Consider the following 18,714-nt stretch of genomic DNA (forward strand, 5'->3'; position numbering starts at 1 on the left):
TCATCACAAGTGCCCTCCTTCATCCCCTTCACCTGTATAACCCGTTCCCCCATGCTTCCGTCCAGTAACCTTCAGTTTGTTCTCTACAGTTAAGAGTCTGTTTCTCATATGTGCCACCATGAGTTTGACAGTTTTCCAATGCTTAAATATCTTTCCAATAAGATACATAGACATACCTAATAGGTGATACTATAAAAATTGATAAAGGATATTTTCTTTTAAAAATTTTTTTTAAGTTTATTTATTTTGAGAGAGACAGAGACAGTGTGAGCAGGGGAGGGACAGAGAGAGAGGGAGAGAGAGAGAGAATCCCAAGCAGGCTCCGTCCGCACTGTCACCACGGAGCCTGACGCAGGGCTGGAACCCACATACTGTGAGATCATGACCTGAACCAAAGTCACATGCTTAACGACTGAGCCACCCAGGTGCCCTGATAAATGGTATTTTCTTAAATGTTGGCTGCAACTTGGAATACGGAATCATAACAATAAACATTTTATACATCTTTGTCTTAAAAGCCACTGATCTAGCTATCATATTGAAATGTTTTATTCATCCATGATTTTGTACCATTATGCATTGGTCATTTGACAAATCATGATTCTTTGAGTTTTGAGTTCTTCCGAATGTTGATACATTTCACTACACAATGTCAAAAACATTGCATATTTTAATATCTCTCTATATCTTATTGGAAAAATATTTAAGCATTGGGAAGCTGTCAAGGTCATGATGGCACATACAAATTTTCAGAATTTCTAATTTCTATTAGACCACTTGAATTTTATCATTGGTGACAAATTTTGTAAATTATTTTTCTTAAATAAAAGGCTCATTCAGTAGCCCTCAGTTTGTTCTATATATTGAAGTGTCTCTTATGGGTTAGCCTCCTTCTCTGTTTTTATGTTATTTTATTTTTCCTTTCATTTCCCTATGTTCATCTGTTTTGTCTCTTAAAATACACATGTGAGTGAAATCATATTTGTCTTTCTCTGACTGATTTACTTAGCATAATATGCTCTAGTTCCATCCATGTAGTTGCAAATACCAAGATTTCGTTCTTTTTGATCACTGAGGAATATTCCAGTGTGTGTGTGTGTGTGTGTGGACACGTGTATATACATGCTTTGGATTCTGTGTCTCCCTCTCTCCCTCTTCAGATTCTGTGTCTCCCTCCCTCCCTCTGATAGCTAGATCAATGGCTTTTAAGATAAAGACGTATAAAATGTTTATTGTTATGATTCCATATTCCAAGTTGCAGCCAACATTTAAGAAAATACCATTTATCAGGGCATGTATATGTACATGTACATGTATATATGTATACACACACACACACACACACACACACACACACACACACACACACTAGTTCTGTATCCACTCCTCAGTCGATGGACACTTGGGCTCTGTAGTTTGGCTATTCTTGATAATGCTGCTGTAAACATTGGGGTCCATGTGCCCCTTTGAATCAGCATGTTTGTATCCTTTGAATAAATACCTAGTAATGCAATCGATGGTTCAAAAGATAGTTCTATTTTTAACTTTTTGAGGAACCTCCATACCATTTTCCAGAGTGGCTGCACCAGTTTGCATCTGGGGGATGGGCTAAATGGGTGATGGGCCGTAAGGAGGGCATTTGTCAGGATGAGCACTGGGTATTGTATGTAAATGATGAATCACTAAATTCTCCTCCTGAAACCAGCACTACACTCTACATTAACTAAATTGAATTTAAATTTTAAAAAAGGAGCTGTAAATAACATGTTTGACGAATACTCAAATGCTATCAATAATAGCTTATTAGTTATTTTTTCAAATAAGTTTCATGAAAATAAAGCAGTTGATTCAGCTCACAATTCAAACAATTTCAACGAGTTTTTCCTCGAGATCATGTAAGGCGTCAGTATGTACCACAGATGCATAGGTATTCAGTGATCAAGATTTATCAAAAGTAATCATTTTTCCTGCTTCATCAAGGACTTTCTTAAGTGATGCTGGCCTTCCTTTTCCTCTCCTCCTCCTCCTCCTCCTCCTCCTCCTCCTCCTCCTCCTCCTCCTCAGTCTTCTCAGTCTCGTGCCTGATGCTATGGCTTCCATTTGTGTTAGGTCACTATTGGGTTTGCTCACCATTGCCCTTTTACCATCAGTGGACATAGCAACCCATGGGGAAAAAAGCATACATCTTTTAGTATTATTATAAAAACAGTCTAATATAAAAATATCGTACCCTCTGAAAAGGTCTCACTACCCACCCGAGGGATCTGTGGGCCACACCTTGAAACGAGGTACACTACATATGGAAGTTGAGTCAATTCAGCCTAAAAATAATTGTTAGAGTCATGTGGAGGAAGGATATATGAACAAAGAAACATGCTATTCAGTTATTTGCTGCGTTGTAACTAAATTAAAAGTCATTGCCATCCCTACTGGTGGTTTAGGACTGTGTAGTGACCCTGGGCATCCGATGTACCAAGTCTTTATTTCATCGACTGCCTCCACCCAGGCGACGGTAGAATCCATGTGTGTTCATATGCAGGCTGTAAGACCATGGCCATGTAAACATACCTCGTGACCATTAAGTGAGGTGATATGTCCTAGGCTCAGCATATAATAAGCTGACTATAAATGCTGGTGTTTTAAAAAGAAGGAGGCTGTTCTTGATTGTTTAAATTCTTTTGGAGACTGTTTTTAATGAAAAGCAATTCAGTTCTTTCTAAATTCATGTAATCAAAACTAATGACTAACATATAATCCAATCTAATGACCAACATTGTCAAGATGAGTGGATGAATTCATTTGTAGTTACCACTGTAATTATATATAATTTGGGGCTTTTTCTGTTTAAAAAATGTTCACTATATTAGGTTGGTAAAATACTCCTCATCTGATTTTATTTATACTATTATTTTTGTTTCTATGGAAATCTTTTTTTTCCATAGACAATCTAAATATTAACTCCAGTATTATATATAAAGAATTATAAATAATTGAAGCCTAAAATTTGAACTTTCCTTATTTGAATTCAAACTATTTGGGGGACAATTTTCTGATATTTTTTTCCACCCTTGACCACTCTCTAAGAGACAGAGTGAATTCATTAGAACGGAATATTTATGAGTAGATTGATAGAAAAATTCATATATCAGTTTGTAAAGGATGGAGCTGGAGTAGGGTTGGAGAGTTTGTGGACGGATACGGACATCTATTTCCTATGCTGGTAGGATAGATACTGTAGGTGCAGACAGATACCGTTATCCCAACTTTTGCAAATATGGCTATTGAAATTCAGAATGTTAACATGCCACGATGCTATAACTAGTCATGGTCATAGCTGGGACTGGAAACCAGATCTTCTTGACTCCAAAGCCTCTCTTGGTCCCAAAGATCTGTAATGAGGAAAATCACATTGACTAAATATCTTCACACCTGTCACGCAGGACCGCCGGATAGTGGTGTGCGGGGTGTGGACACCACTAGTTAGCCATATGAGGAGTCAAGATGTGGTTCACACCTAACCTTGAGCTCACCATTCCAAGCCTTACACCTTAACATGGGGTTACCCTACACTCAGCACAAGGGAATCTGTGTTCTAACTGATAAGAGTGAATGTCATGTTGTAATTTTGCATAAAGGATCCACTTAGACTAACCACACATGCTACACACTGCTGGGTTAATAGGTTCTTTATAAACATTGTGTAAATATTGTGTTTTATATGCAAATATTATATAGCCACATGTTATACGTTCTGTGTCAGTCGTATAAACATTATACACAAAATAAATATAAATATTATACTTTATATTGTTGCTCCATGTTATAGTATAGGTTTTTTGTGTGTATTATTTCCAACCCTCAGATCTATTCTTTATAAAATTCTTAATCGCATGTAATAGATGCTGACATTGCACGTAGGGACCCCCGGATTTCCATAAAACATGGGCTTCCATTCTCTTCCGTGGCTCTCCTTCCTTTTCTTCCGTAAGTGTGACTGTAACTCACCTCCGTGGCAGAAACCTGTTTGATAAAGATCCTAAATTTACGCAACCTGTAGTACCCATCCTAAAAGTCCCTCCTCTCCAGCATGGCCACTGCTACCCTGCAATTCTTAGCCCTATTCTTAACCAAATATGGTTTTCCCTGCTACCACACCTAAGCCACCGTGAAAACTTCCCTCAGGTGACAGACGTCTCACAGGCAGATTAGAGCAGGCTAATAAAGAAACTCGAGGAGCTTGAAGACGCAGAACTGGGGGACACTGACATGCCCCATGGTTCTCCCGAGGATTCATTCTTTGTAGGACAGGGTATTTTTCAGTCATCTCTGCCTTTGCCCAACCGCACAGTTGTCTTCTATTTGTAGGATAAGGGGTCTTTGCTCTCACTTCGCTTCAACCCATTGTTTCAACTTCTTCAGCAGAGTTTTTCGTGTTGCATATTTATGTTTCTGTCACATTAAATGTATGCTCCCATCATGTTGGATTATGAGGCCCTAAAGGAAAGAGGACAACACAGGATTTATTGATTTTATTTATTTCTGTGCCCCACATATGGGAGATACGTTTTTATATTGAATTGGAATAAGGTGATGCTAACAAGACGTCCCTAGGGGTATGCAGTCATAGCCTAATTCGTACCCTGCAAACCCACCAAGTTAGCCACCGTTGGTCAGACTTTGATTAAAACGTGACCTGTGCTCACAAAGGGAATTTGGGTATTGGAAGAGTGATGGTTGTGACTTAAAAGTAAACACTTCATTTGTATGGTTGGTGATTATGGAGCACTGTTCAAGTTAACACCATCTGCTCTTACGTCGTCGCCCATTTCTCAACAGATCTCACGTTCAGACACTCTGTGGAGTCAAGGGGCGTCAAGTGGAATTATGTGTCACCCAGTGAAAGGAGAAACTGGGGTGCATAAAAGAAAATTACATAATCGATGAGAAGCGGAACAAAATCCATTACCTAAGTCTCTTGATAAACTGCTGTTTATTTCTAGTACTTTCCACATTCAGCCCCTCTTCCTTTTCTTGTAACACATCAGTAATTCTCTCTCTTTTTTTAAAGGGTTTTTAAAAAATTTTTTTAAATGTTTATTTCTGAGAGAGAGACAGACAGACAGAGCATGAGTGGGGGAGGGGCAGAGACAGAGGGAGACAGAGAGTCCAAAACAGGCTCCAGGCTCTGAACTGTCAGCACAGACCCCAATGTGGGGCTCGAACTCACGAACCGTGAGATCATGACCTGAGCCAAAATCAGATGCTTAACTGACTGAGCCACCCAGCTGCTCTCCCTCCTCTCTTTTTGGTGTTCTTACCACTAGTAATTCTCTTTATAGCTTTAGTACTTCCCCACTGTAGGTCAGTTTCAGTGACATCAGAGCCACCTGCCTTTTGTTACATGAAAATATAAAGAATTGCATGACCAGGATAGAAACCAAGAAACAAATTTGGCATTCTTTTCCTCAAGAATTGCTATTGATTAAGTTCTCTCATGGACTCAGTTTTTATTAATTTTATTAATTTTAATTACAGTATAATTGGCATACAGTGTTATATTAGTTTCAGGTGTGCAACAATGCAGTAACTCAACAGTTCTTTTTTTATATAAAGTGTATATATTTATTTTGAGAGAGAGAGAGAGAGAGATCATAAGCACGGGAGGGGCAGAGAGGGAGGGAGAGAGAAAGAAAAGAAGGGGAAAAGAAAACTCAGCGTGGAGCCCGAAGTGGGCTCAAACTCATGGTCCATGAAATCTTGACCTGGGCAGATGTTTCAGTAATTCCGTCCATCACCTGGTGCTCATCATAACTGCACTCCTTAACCCCCATCACCTATTTCCCCCTCCCCCCATACATGTCCTTTCATTGAGTCATTTTTCAATCATGTTTGAGTAGGGGGAGGGGCAGAGGGAGGAAGAAAGAGAATCCCAAGCAGGCTCCATGCCCAGCACAGAGCTCTATGCGGGGCTCGATCCCACAACCGTGAAATCATGACCTGAGCAGAAGTCAAGAGTCAGACGCTCAAGTGACTGAGCCACCCAGGTGCCCCTAGGGCATTTAAAAAAATGTTTATTTATTTTTGTGAGAGAGTACAGGAGCAATGGAGAGAGGGAGACAGAGAATCCCAAGCAGGCTGCACGTTGCCAGCACAAAGCCCGACGTGGGGCTCGAACCCACGAACCGTGAGATCATGCCCTGAGCCAAAGTTGAATGCTCAACCAACCGAGTCACCCAGGTGCCCCAGCCCCTAGGCCATTGTTTAAATGACTGAGGAATGAGGGAAAACCAGGCAAATTGTCAGCCACTGCAGGTGTTACTGTGGTGGTGGTCAAGGGTATTAGTGAATTGACATCTTGCCGTGGACAGAGAGAATAGTGTGGAGGCTGTCTGGGAACTTTGGTTACCTCCATCTTGTACAGTCGCCTGTTTTCTTTCTTTATTGGAGTTCTTCTGTTGCTTCCTATTTTTCTTTCACTTGCTATAGTGGGAAATTTAATTCTACTTTAAAGTGGAAGTGATGTATAAAGCAGTATTTTGGTGTCCTGTGCAGTGACAGTTCTCCCCGTCAGCTCTTTTTTGTTTCTGTTGTATGTTTTCCATGACACGTTGGTATCATCAGAGATACTTGATGACACAGTGGACATAGATGACCCAGATCTTACCCATCCTACGCTTTCCGCAAATCCTGTGGCCCTTTCTGACCACATTCCCTGAAATGGACCTTTTCATTCACACCCTGCTCTCTCTGTGCTTTCTTTGGTTTTTACTTTAACTTTGTAGCACTGACCAACACCCACAATTACATGTGGGTCTGTTTACGGTTTATTTTTAGCACATATAATGCATGTTCATTGTCTCTCCCCCACCAAGAATGTAAGCTCTGAGAATGGACTTGGTTTTTTTCATTATTGTAGTATTCCCAGAGCCCAGCACAGGCTTTGGGTCACGGCAAGTGCTCAGAAATACTTGTTAGAGCTCTCGTGTATACCTTTTATACTAAAGAGATGCTCATATTTACACATTGTTAAGGCAATGGTGAATGTTGATTCAGCATGCAGAATTGCGATTGAAAGGTAGATTTTCAGGAATAGAACTATTCCAAAGAAGATAGCTAATTTTTATTTCCTCTAGGGTCTGTGTTAAACACTGAGTGCCTGCATTTGCTGGATAGTTTATGTACATTGTTGCTAATCTTAATAACAAGAAGAAAATATAAGTATAATCATTATTATTGAGATTATCAAGTTAATCACTGTAAAATTTTTTAATTTAGAATTAAATCCATGTTTAGGATTTTGCCAATAAGCAGACTTTAGAAACTATAATGGAAGCTAAAAGAAAATATAAAAACATAAACTAAGTTTCTTGCTGAAAAAGTTTCCCATCCTTATGACATAATCCAGTCGTACTCACTATCCTTAAAGGGACAGTGATAGAATTATCTTTTATTTTTTGAAAACTGAGCATTATCTTAATTATCAGAGCATTGTTTAGATCTGGTAATGATTTCTTTACTATTCTCTTGAACTTGGAAAACCAAATGAAGGAAGAGAGTCTGGGACTGAGTATTCCTTCTAGTTCTCTGTATCAGTGAACAGCATCCTGTATTGGAATATGTAGCACCAAAATCCCCTGTTGTGCTCCAAAGCATTTTTAAAATTTGAAAAATACTGGAGGGACATCACTGATTTCTATGCTATTTGCCGAATGTAGGCATCTCACTTTCTGTATACGATTCACTGTTACTAAGAAACTATAGTCTATGAATGACATTTGCCAATGATGATTCTTCTTTCAAAGAGCATTGGCCATATTTCAAAAACTACTTAAAGAAATAGCACAACCGTATTTTCCTGCCCACACTATTTGAGACCATTATGTGCCTCTGAAAAAGGGTGCTCCGTGAATGCTCCAGGTCTCATTTATCTGGCTGAAACCGCTTCCAATAAAGAACCCACCAAGTACAACTCATGGAGCATTCTCCCTCTTTCTTCCACAGTCTTTCCAATATCTGTAATAATACTTTTTTTCATCAAAATATTAATATGCATTTCGGTAGTTTTCTGGGGCAACAGATCACGGTTATTTAGGCATACCTCAATTTGTTACTTTCAAAATGCAGAAGATAGCTGAAGCATGTATTAGCCCATTGTATCCTGACGCACATAAATGGCTTTTTAAGGACAATCTGAATACTAGTGCTGTCTAAAACGACCTTCTATGATACAGTTCATTTCTTCTGTTTACCGGTTTCCCCATCTGTAAAAGAGAGCGTGGCAATAGAAGGCTTGAGTATTTCTGAAGTCTGTTGGAGCTGCAAAGCTCTGTGTCTCTTAGTTTTGCCGCGGTCTCTTCTAGAATGCGATTCTACAAAACTTCTCTGGTGTTACTCAGAAGTACCAACAACCTCAAGGCTGATGGAGGCATGTGAGATCATCAGCACTGATACGCGAAGGAGTTGCCAAGTTCAAGGACAATATTGACACAGTGAACACTATGTACTTATACCAGTGCATTTATTTGGGGCCATTCTCCTGGTCTCCAGTGTTTCCAGTTCCTTTTAAAAACTCTTCAGGATCTCCGACCACTCGCATCCTTGCCCAATATACCTCCACCAGAGCTGCCTCCATGGAAAGGATGGAAGGAGAGTTAGCATCCATTGATCTCCAGTAGGGAGAGAGCTGCTATCCTCAGGCGTGCTCTAACTGCCCCCGGTGGTTCCGATTCAACTGGTCAGCAATATGGCCTGGGCATTAGGATTTCCTTTTAACTCTTTAATTGTGGTAAAGTACCTATAGCATATGGTTCACCATCTTAACCATTTCTAATTGCGCAGTCCAGTGACGTTAAGCACATTCACGTCATCGTTCACGCATCACCACCGTCCATCTCCAGAACTAGTCCGTCTTCCAAAACGAACAAGTACCTTCTCATCCCCCACTGCCCCCATGTCCTGGAAACCACTTTCAGTGTTGTGAATTGGATCACTGTAGACGCCTCAATACGAGGATTGTTATAAGTGCCCATGTGGTTTCATTGGGCTAACAAGGTCAACAACCACGGGACTACCTGGTGCATGTGGGCGTAACCAGTCAAAAGGACTTGTACTTTCACAAAGATTGTGTGAAAAAGCGGGAGGAAAACTCATTATTAGGAGGCTCTCCCAGTAGCTTTTCTTCAACAACATCTGTATGTCTGCAAAAGTCAGGTTGCCGACTTGATTCCCCACTGCAAAAATATCGCCCAGTCGTGGCCTCCATCGAATCATGTTCTGGGGAAACATAATAAAGAAGCAAGACCTGTGAGCAGGAATTCCAGGGCTAATGGAAACCAGGAACCAGGGGCAAACGCAAGTGTAGAAGTAAATATACAGGTACCACTGAGCTTCCTGGAATTTCTAGGTGTTATCAAGCTTGTTACCCCAAGATCACAGGAGGAGGGTTAATGAAGGATGTTTGCTCGTGAGAGTGGAGAGGACCTCCCACTGCTGAGCAAACAGCTGGGTGGGTGGTGAAAAGGAGGATTTAATGTTTCTACTTTGTCAGGTGAGAAGTCCTCTTGTTGGGCAAACGGCAGATCCCCACGAACTTACAACATACTCGGAAGATTTAGATTAAATTTCCTCATGGGAGAATTCACACGTGTTTCTAAATGCTGTGCCTCTGAAAGCTAGTCACAGTGTGAAGACTGCTGGTCATTTGAAGCCTGTGTCACAGCATTATTATCGCTTACCCCCTCGAAGTGCCTTCTATGCTGATCGTTGTTAGGGGTCTTTGTTGCACTGCTGTTAACATACAGCCTCTAAAAATGATACGAAATATTAGTTTCTGTTCTTTCCTCAGGCTAGAGAGATCCATCTACTCTGTAATGCATTTTTAGTAGTGCTAAATTGCCTTAAGGTTTGAGAAGATGAGTCTAAAAACTGTCTCTATAAAAAGAAAAAAATGACCCAGAAATGACACATTATGTGTGAAAATCAAAAGGGTAGTAAAAGGCATTCTGATATTCACAGCGTCTGTGCATATGTCTCTCTGATGATGGCATTGTCTGGGTCACTGTGCAAACTGCACTTTGCTGGTGTCTTAGGCACAAGTGGCTGGCTTAGTTCGCATGGTTGCCCTGGTAGGCCCTCGGTGTCCTGTATGAGGGCCACATCTCTCAGTTGATGGGAGCATCCAGTTAGGTATGAAAGGACCTTTCTGACTGGAGGAAGGATTCATCTACTGGAGAATCCATGAGCTTATCTAAGACAACTTATTTTGAAATAGAGGCAAATGATCACGAAGATGTACCTGCAAGTTGGAAGCCGAGGGGGGTTTCTTCCTTATGCTGCTGAGGAAAGCCTCAGCAGGACCCCCTACAGCCTTCAGATGCATTGGCTTGATGGACACCTGTGAGATGATCAGAATCACATCTCTGTCTCCTGGTCTATCATTCCACAGCTATTTATTTCAGGGGTAGCATAAGCTCCATATACCATGCTAGGGTCTGATTAGAGGGTTAGTGAAAACACTCCCCCGGGAAGTGCTGCTCTCGGTCCCTGCCTTCTCTGGGTGGCCCGATTGCCCAGCCTTACTTCTTCTGGATTTGTGTGCTTTCGGCTAATGTTTCTCAAATGAAACATACAAGGGAGCAGTGAAAGAACTAAGTTCTTTATCAGAGAGAGAGAAAGCAGAAGGGGTGAAGGACATGAAACCAAATTCGTGTGTCTATGGAGGAAATATTCGGGGCCAGGAGGGAATGTGACACCTTCCGTGGCCTTTGGGATGGCAATTGGAAAATACCACTGTGGACAAACCTGGCTGTTTGCAATTCCCAGGACAGACCATCAACTTTAAAACCAGCAGGGCCTTCTATGAATGTACGGAGGGTTCAATTTACGACACGTATACTCATTCGAAAATTAAGTAATTAATTAATTAATTCTGTAGATCTTTCTCTTTCTGGCAGTAACGTTTCCACTGAAGGAAAAATGTGTTGTTTTCCCACAGTAGTGTAGATTTATTTAACTCATTTCTCAATAATTGTTTGATGAGGTGTCTCTTGCCCACAATAGCACATCATTACATCCTTACGTGCGTGGCGCCCGGGGCACAAAAGGTTGACTCAGCAATTGTTGAACCAACGTAGGCAAGGCATAATAAAGGCCGATCCAGAAGGGTGAAGACCAGATACATTTCTTTGCTGGCACTATTTCTCAGTCCTATTTTACTTATAAATTTACATATATAGCCTCAGGAAAATGACTTTTCTTGATTCAGTCGGTCAACATGTACTTGTCGAGTGCCTACGACGTGTCAGGTCAGGCACTGTTTAAGGCACCAGGGAGATTTTCTGCATAGGGTTGGAACTTGAGTTTCAATATTCTCCAGGTGTTGAAGGACATTAGAATTGCTCCTGACAATTTTCCTCTAATTTCTTTCCATGTATCAAGTATCATTTCTCATCTTTGTAAAGGTAGGAAAATACCTTCAAATTCATTTTAACATAAGTAAACTTTTTAGCATTTTCCTCCAGGAAGCACTGGAAGAACAAATTCTATTTTGGGAGGCAAACAGTTATTTTTAATGGTCAAAGAAAACAGTAAAGAAAAAGAGGAAGAGAGAGCAGAATGAAAGATGAGATGGGGGGAACCCGGAGAGACCTGCACGTGATAAGAATTATTGTGTTTTTTGCAAAGTTAACTAAAACGTGTTTATGAGGTTGAATTCCAAGCCCATGGTTTCAGATGCACAAGATGTAATTTTATTTATACTGTAATTACTTCCCCGCCCCCCCCCCAGATCCCTGTTGTGTGTGAATCAGAAAATTTTATGTATTCACCCTTAAAGTTAAGATCAGTGATATGTCAACCTGTTAGGTTCAAAGTCAGTTACTCCCTCCTTTAACACCATAAAAACACCGTCTTTATGGTGTTAAATGCCGGGGCTTAAGGAAAGGCTGTCCAGGCGATGGTGGGGAAGAGACCTGACTTTCCCTCCTCATCTGTGCCACGCGGCTTCCCACCATGATCACCCCTCCGGCTCTCGCAGGGCGCACGTCCTCATCCTGGCTGAGAAATGACCTCCAGATCTGTGGCCTCCCCGACCGTCAGCCGCATCTGGCGTGGGAGGGTGTGAGCACTTGGGGGTGCCCCTGCTACATCATCGCGGGAGCCCCACCCTCAGTCTGAAGTTAGCCGTGCTGCCATAGTTTTAATCGGAGGGGCTGTACCATAAGGTGGAATTCTTTATGGGATCACAGCTGGAAAACGAGAACAAGTCCCGTATCACCCTGGGATCTCCTCACGCGACCCTGGAAGAGTCCACCTTTTCACCACCCCCCACTGGCTTCCTGGCCCAGGGCCTGGTGGGAGAGCAGGGCCCTCCACGTGCACAGCCAACACAGCTCGCCTCATTCTCCTTCACTGCCTCGCCTTGGAGCTCTGTTTTGCTTAGTTTTCATCGTTTACAGTTGGGTGTGAGGAGCAGGGAAAACGCACCATCACACCTCCTTTTATTGTATTTCGTGACTTACGTCTGGACTGCACCTGTGATATGTTAATACCCGGGACTTTGGGGTGTAAGTAAGATGTGGGAGGAAACTCACAGGTGTGCATAGTCATGGACACATGTGCCAACACGCACACACCTCCTTTATCACTTTACGTATCGTCATGCCCCATGGTGCTGCTTCTTTGTAAGCAAATAGTTCAGTGAAGCAAAATTTCCCAGTGTCACCCCGGTTCATTTTACGAGGACAAATATGTCAAATCCTAGCCTGAACTTAGTTCTAAAGAAGATTTTTTTTGCTGTAACTTTTGTGTTTTCTGTTGCTTAAGAGTGAAAGCAGTATTATATAATTATCTTTTTTTTTTCCTAGAGATGCAAAATGTTTTAATGCCCACTTTTGGTGCCTAAAGTATTTATGACTTTTTAAGTGTAATGCTTGAACTGCATGTATTTGTAAACAAAGAGGCCGATATCTGTCTGCCTACCTACCTATCTTTCTATTTCTATCCATTTTGATCTGTATATTGATTTAGAAAACTCTAAATGGAGAAGTTGATTTTTTTAGTACATTCAATAGATGTCCACCAGTATGGGTTGAGGAAAGATTGGAGATATTTCTATCTTGATGGTCCAGGCTGTTATATCCCTGGTAATTAATGGATAGTTAGACATCACAGCTAAATCAACTCATATCTTATTTTGGATTCTGGTTTAATATTTAAGTCACTTCAGGTGTTTTGTTTTTTTTTTTTTTCAGATTTTTTAAAAATCAGAAATACTTATGGCACCAATTTTAAGTAAATTTGTAAAGAGCCATTATTTAGGAAAACGAAATTTAGCAATAGTTCATGTTAAAACTAAGCCATATTTTAGGGCACCTCGGTGGCTTAGTCAGTTAAATGTACAACTTCGGCTCAGGTCATGATCTCACAGTCCGTGAGTTCGAGCCCCGCGTTGGGCTCTGTGCGGACAGCTCAGAGCCTGGGTCCTGCTTCAGATTCTGTCTCCTTCTCTCTCTGCCCACCCCCCTCACTGCCTGTGTTCTCTCTCTTTCAAAAATAAATAAACTTAAAATAAAACTAAGCCACATTTAGAAATAGCTCATTCACCTCAAAAGACTCTTCAAATTGTGGTAGGTAAAGTCAAGGAGATGGTGGCAGATGGAATGTCGTTTGAATTCAAAAAGTCAAGGGATGAGGTTTGCAGAAAAGCTAGTCGTCGAAGATGTGAAACATTTATTTTCCCCTGTTCTATTTAAAACACAAAATTAGGCCACTTGAACTGTAGCATAAAATTTAACTTAAACTTTACCAGTTAGGTATTTATTATCTATATACAACATATCTTGATCTCACACGAAACCAGTTTTCTGTTATTTCTTACAGTTTCCAGCTACTAGCAATTGCCAAAATTGTAGAACATATTTAATCAAAATGTTTTAAATTTGCTTGTCAATGGGAAGGTATTAATAACTGTTATTTTCTAGAATTTTCTTCTGAAAGTCTTGTCCAGAAAAACAAACTGGTTTCCTAATGTTACATAGATCATTGCAGACATAGTAATTATGATCAAATCATAAATCATATGAAAACTTAGTGTATTATATATTAGCAATTGAAAGTATGCATGGATATGCATGGATTTTAAGTTGAACTGATTCATGTGTGAGATAAAAACAAAGGAAAAGGTTGAAATAGGTGGGAAATTGGGTTATCGTTTGCTTTTATTTTTTTCAATCTCAATCAGATCCATCATATGCAGAGAGTTTACCTCATTTCAGTTCTTGGGACTAAGTTCACCCAGCGGTGGCTCTGTTTTCCAGCTGGCAGTCAAACTAAGGCTTTTACTAACAGGATTTTAAGAGATTGTTTAAAACTTACATTATAGATTATTAAAACCAAAGGTAATGCAATTATTGGAATATAGAAACAGAAGTGTACTCATGATGATGTCACCACTCAAAAACTAGTTTTTGCCTATTTTTCCTGATAGATGGGTATTGATACACATATTATTATTATCTGCAGTCCATACAGTTTTGTGTCAGGCTTTTCTCTCTATCGCTATGGGTTTATGCTCACCTTTATTGTGCGACACTGGAGTTTTTCATATACATCTGAAATAATTTAGTCAACCCTGGTTCTATTGTTGGACACTTTCATGGCTTCTAAAAACCAACTCTGCCCATATTTTGGATGATGAATATATGTTATAGTGCCAGATCACTGATATTACTGAGGTTCTTTTTTTTTAAATTTTTTTTAACGTTTATTCATTTTTTGCTAGAGAGAGAGAGACAGAGTGTGAGTGGGGGAGGGGCAGAGAAAGAGGAAGACAGAATCAGAAGCAGGCTTCAGGCTTCCAACTGACAGCACGGAGCCCGACGCGGGGCTCGAACTCACGGACTGTGAGATCATGACCTGAGCCGAAGTCGGACGCCCAGCCGACTGAGCGACCCAGGCGCCCCAACTAAGGTTCTTGATGTCCAAACAAAACACAGACTCCTAAGATTACCTAGAGGAACAGTGATTGGAGGTCTGAGAAAGCATCCGTGAACAGTGCAGGTTTCGATGGAGCGGGATGCCGTCTGCCATAACTAATGAACGGTTGGCTGCTGTAGTTGAAATACAGTGGTGGCCAAAGGAAGCAGTAATGCCACTTTCCTTCCTTTATGCTTGACCACACCTGTGATAATGTGGAAGCCATTAGCACTTTAGTTTACCAGGATTGTAAAAAAAAAAAAAAAAAAATGTTGATATACTCTCAAATCGCAACTCCCCCTAATGTGTTGTTAGTCATATCATAACATTTGACTGATTTTCTCCATAGCACTTATGATACTCTTTTATGTTCTTCTGGGTTAATTTCTTATTTGTATTTTCTTCCCTTAACTAGACTGTTACTTCCATGAGACGGGGATCTTCTCAACTTTTAACTCTTAGTAATTTTTGCATCTTGATACCTACAGTGGAGTGGCACATAGTAGATGTTCAATTAGTATGTATTGAAAGAATGGTAAAATACACGAAAAATGAGATTTATGTAAACAGAAGGAACTGAAGATGGAACTGAACAGAGAAATATAGTTGCTTACAGAACAAAATTTTTAGATTTATTTCGTTTATTCAGTGTGGCTCCAGAGGTTTAAACAAAGACCAATGAGCAGAAATTATGGACGGATGGCTCCAAAATGTATAGCTGTTTTAAATAACATGTTTACATATACATGATAGCTGTTACGACTGACCATGAAAATTAGAATTATGTGCATATTTTGGTTTGTACACTTTTTACTTTCAAAAGTAATACAAGTTATGTACCTATGATACAGTGTTTCTCAAAATTAATTCCAGGGAGTTTTAGTTGCCATGGATACTGGTGAAAAGGGGCTCCCTGGAAATATATAAATTTGAAGATCTTTATACTTTACATTCTCTTACGTAAACAAAATACATTTTTTGCATATTAAATTGTAGCATACTGAGAATCCTCTTTAGAAAAGAAACATGCTAAATTTTGCTAAATCCAGAATTTTTCAGTTGGTTTGACCCCGAGTTGATGATTTCTGCAGGTATCGGTGACCATCCCCAGAGTGTTTTACAGAAGTGTGGGAGGTGCTTGTGTGATACCAGTTGAGTAATATGCACTCTGAGACTGTAGATGAGAGTTTTCAATAAGCAGGAACAGAATGTGTGTTTATTTCCCTTCTCTGTCTCTCATCTGTTATTAACGGTATCCGTGCACATGGGAGACTTTCATCTTTTTTCCCCGGGGACCCCCTTGCATTCCCATTTTTGTCAGCATCAAGCTCAGAGTCTGTCAAGTGGAAAACATACGTAGACACTCCTCTTGAAGGAGGAGGTGTGTGGGATTCTAAAACGATACTATGCTCAGCTCCCTTCCAGACAGCAGGCTTAGAGGACAGAATCCATTGGTGTGTTCAGACTCGGTGTGTGCCTGGCACGTTTTGTTATGCACCTGTTGAATGGTTGCTGTGCAACATTTTGTTACGCTTAGGACCTTAGAACTTCCTGTTTTCAGATGCAGCTCTGAAGCCCAAACAATTTGTTGTCCAACTTTATGCTGGATGGATTGCTTTTTTCTAAAACAAGTGGTTTTCTTTCTCCTGTAAGGTGTATTTCTGAAATATCATATCACTGGCTTTCTGAATATAATTAATGTTTGTGATAGTAACATAGATTCTTTACTGAGACATTTTTCTCCCCCTCCCTTTCATTGGGAGAATTTTCGTTTTATTTTATTTTTTGTTTTGTTTTATGTTATGTTATTTTATTTTGTTTTGTTTTGTTTTATTTTTACTATTTTATTTTATTGTAATAAAAACACTCATCATGGGGTCCGTCCTCTTAGCCAGTTATAAGTACACATTACTGTCGACTATATGATCAATGTTGTATATTCATCTTACTTAATTAAATAAACCTTGATGCCGGTTAATAGCAGCCCATTCCTCTCGCCCAAGCCCTTAGTAACATCGTTCCTGTCCTTGAGTATTTTTAGAACCTCGTAAGTGGCACCACGTAGCATTGGTCTTTCTGTACACTGAGACGTTTTCTTAACCTGGACTTTTCCAATCCTTGTTTCTTCAGGGTATTTATTCACAAAGAATGACTCCAACTTTGTTTTTGGAGTACACAATTCTTTCTTACACATTTTCTCACCTACACCACAGCATGCAGTCAGGTCGCCTTTGTTACTCTGTTCATTTTAGAGATGAGAAATTAAGGTTCATATATTTATTTAGCTGTGAAGTTGGCAGAACAGAAATTTGACCCCAGGTCTTGTGCTGTGTGTCCTGTGCTAAATTACAGGGTTCTGTCTAAGCATGATCTCTCAGGGATTGCTTGAAGTGTAATCTTGTTTGGAGGGCATAATACGCTGACAACACTGTGCTGATATTTTTGTGAAGAAGACTTCCATGAATAATTTGGGTTGTTTTCTCTCTCTCTTTTTTTTAACTGCTTAGGGTTGGTGCAAATGTCCAGTTCTCCTGTGAGGATAATTATGTGCTCCAGGGATCCAAGAGTATAACCTGTCAGAGAGTCACGGAGACACTGGCCGCGTGGAGCGACCATCGGCCCATTTGCCGAGGTAAGGAGCACATGACGGGGATGTCTTCCCACACGCTGGTGTGTTTCGTGAACACGAGTGAAGTCTCGAGCAGCGTTGTGTCCACTGAATACAGACAAAGCAGGACAAGGCAGACGGTGATGCACGTTTTCCTAGTGCGTCATATTTATTTGGAATTTGCGAGGCGGCAAACATTTGCAAGATATTAGCAGTTTTTAAATTTCCGGAACAACAGAAACAAATCTGATCACTCACACAACGCACACACACGCACTTAGTCAGTGTTACCTGCTACTCCTCTCCCTCCCTCCCTCTCTCTCTGTCTCTCCCACCCCCCCCATATATATATGTAGATAGATAGGCATATAGATGGATACAGACACACAGACACACAAACACACAGAGACACACACAGTTTGCACATTACTCGGTGTTACCTGGTACTCATCTACATATATATACACAGTTTACATATTGCTCAGCGTTACCCAGTACTCATCTATATATACACACGTTTTGTGTATTACTTGGTGTTACCCAGTACTCGTCTACATATATATACACACACTTTGCATATTACTCGGTGTTTCCTGGTAGTCCTCTGTGTATACACACAGTTTGCATATTATTTGCTGTTACTCGGTACTCGTCTGCATATATATACACGCAGTTTGTGTATTATTCACTGTTACCCAGTACTCATCTATATATACACACACACTTTGCATATTACTTGGTGTGACCAGGTACTCATCTATCTATACACACAGTTTGCATAGTACTCGGCGTTACCCGGTACTTCTCTCTCTATATATACACACAGTTTGCATATTATGAAAATAGGTTACATAACTAGATCCTTTTGCAAGTTTTATGCGCACCCCTGCAAATCTAAAAATATTCTCTGCTCAGTGGCAGTGAGGTTGAATCCTTGGGTTCTGGTATCAGTGGTAAAGGGACTTTAGTAGTGTGCTCCCAGGTTAATCTGTCACTGATGAACTATCTTAAGCTAATCTGTGCCATAGCAGAACATAATGCTGCACATCATCATTATCTTCTTCAAAGATGTCAAAACAAGATTTTGTCACTTCTAAGAAGTATGTGAACAGTCTTACCACAATTCTACAATC

General features: G+C 40.3%; 1 protein-coding gene across 3 annotated transcripts in view; it reads left to right on the plus strand.

The window, feature by feature from the left end:
* CSMD1 (CUB and Sushi multiple domains 1) overlaps window positions 1–18,714 on the plus strand; it is a 2,002,273-nt gene that overhangs the window by 1,427,564 nt on the left and 555,995 nt on the right. For all 3 annotated transcript variants that reach the window (XM_078445226.2, XM_078445227.2, XM_078445228.2), the window contains one exon: window positions 17,481–17,605. In XM_078445226.2, coding sequence (XP_078301352.2) covers window positions 17,481–17,605 — 125 coding nt within the window. The remainder of the gene's footprint in view (window positions 1–17,480; window positions 17,606–18,714) is intronic.

The sequence above is a fragment of the Panthera onca genome, chromosome B1 (genome assembly GCF_046562875.1).
Source record: "Panthera onca isolate mPanOnc1 chromosome B1, mPanOnc1 haplotype 2, whole genome shotgun sequence".
In the NCBI taxonomy this organism is placed as follows: Eukaryota; Metazoa; Chordata; class Mammalia; order Carnivora; family Felidae; genus Panthera; species Panthera onca.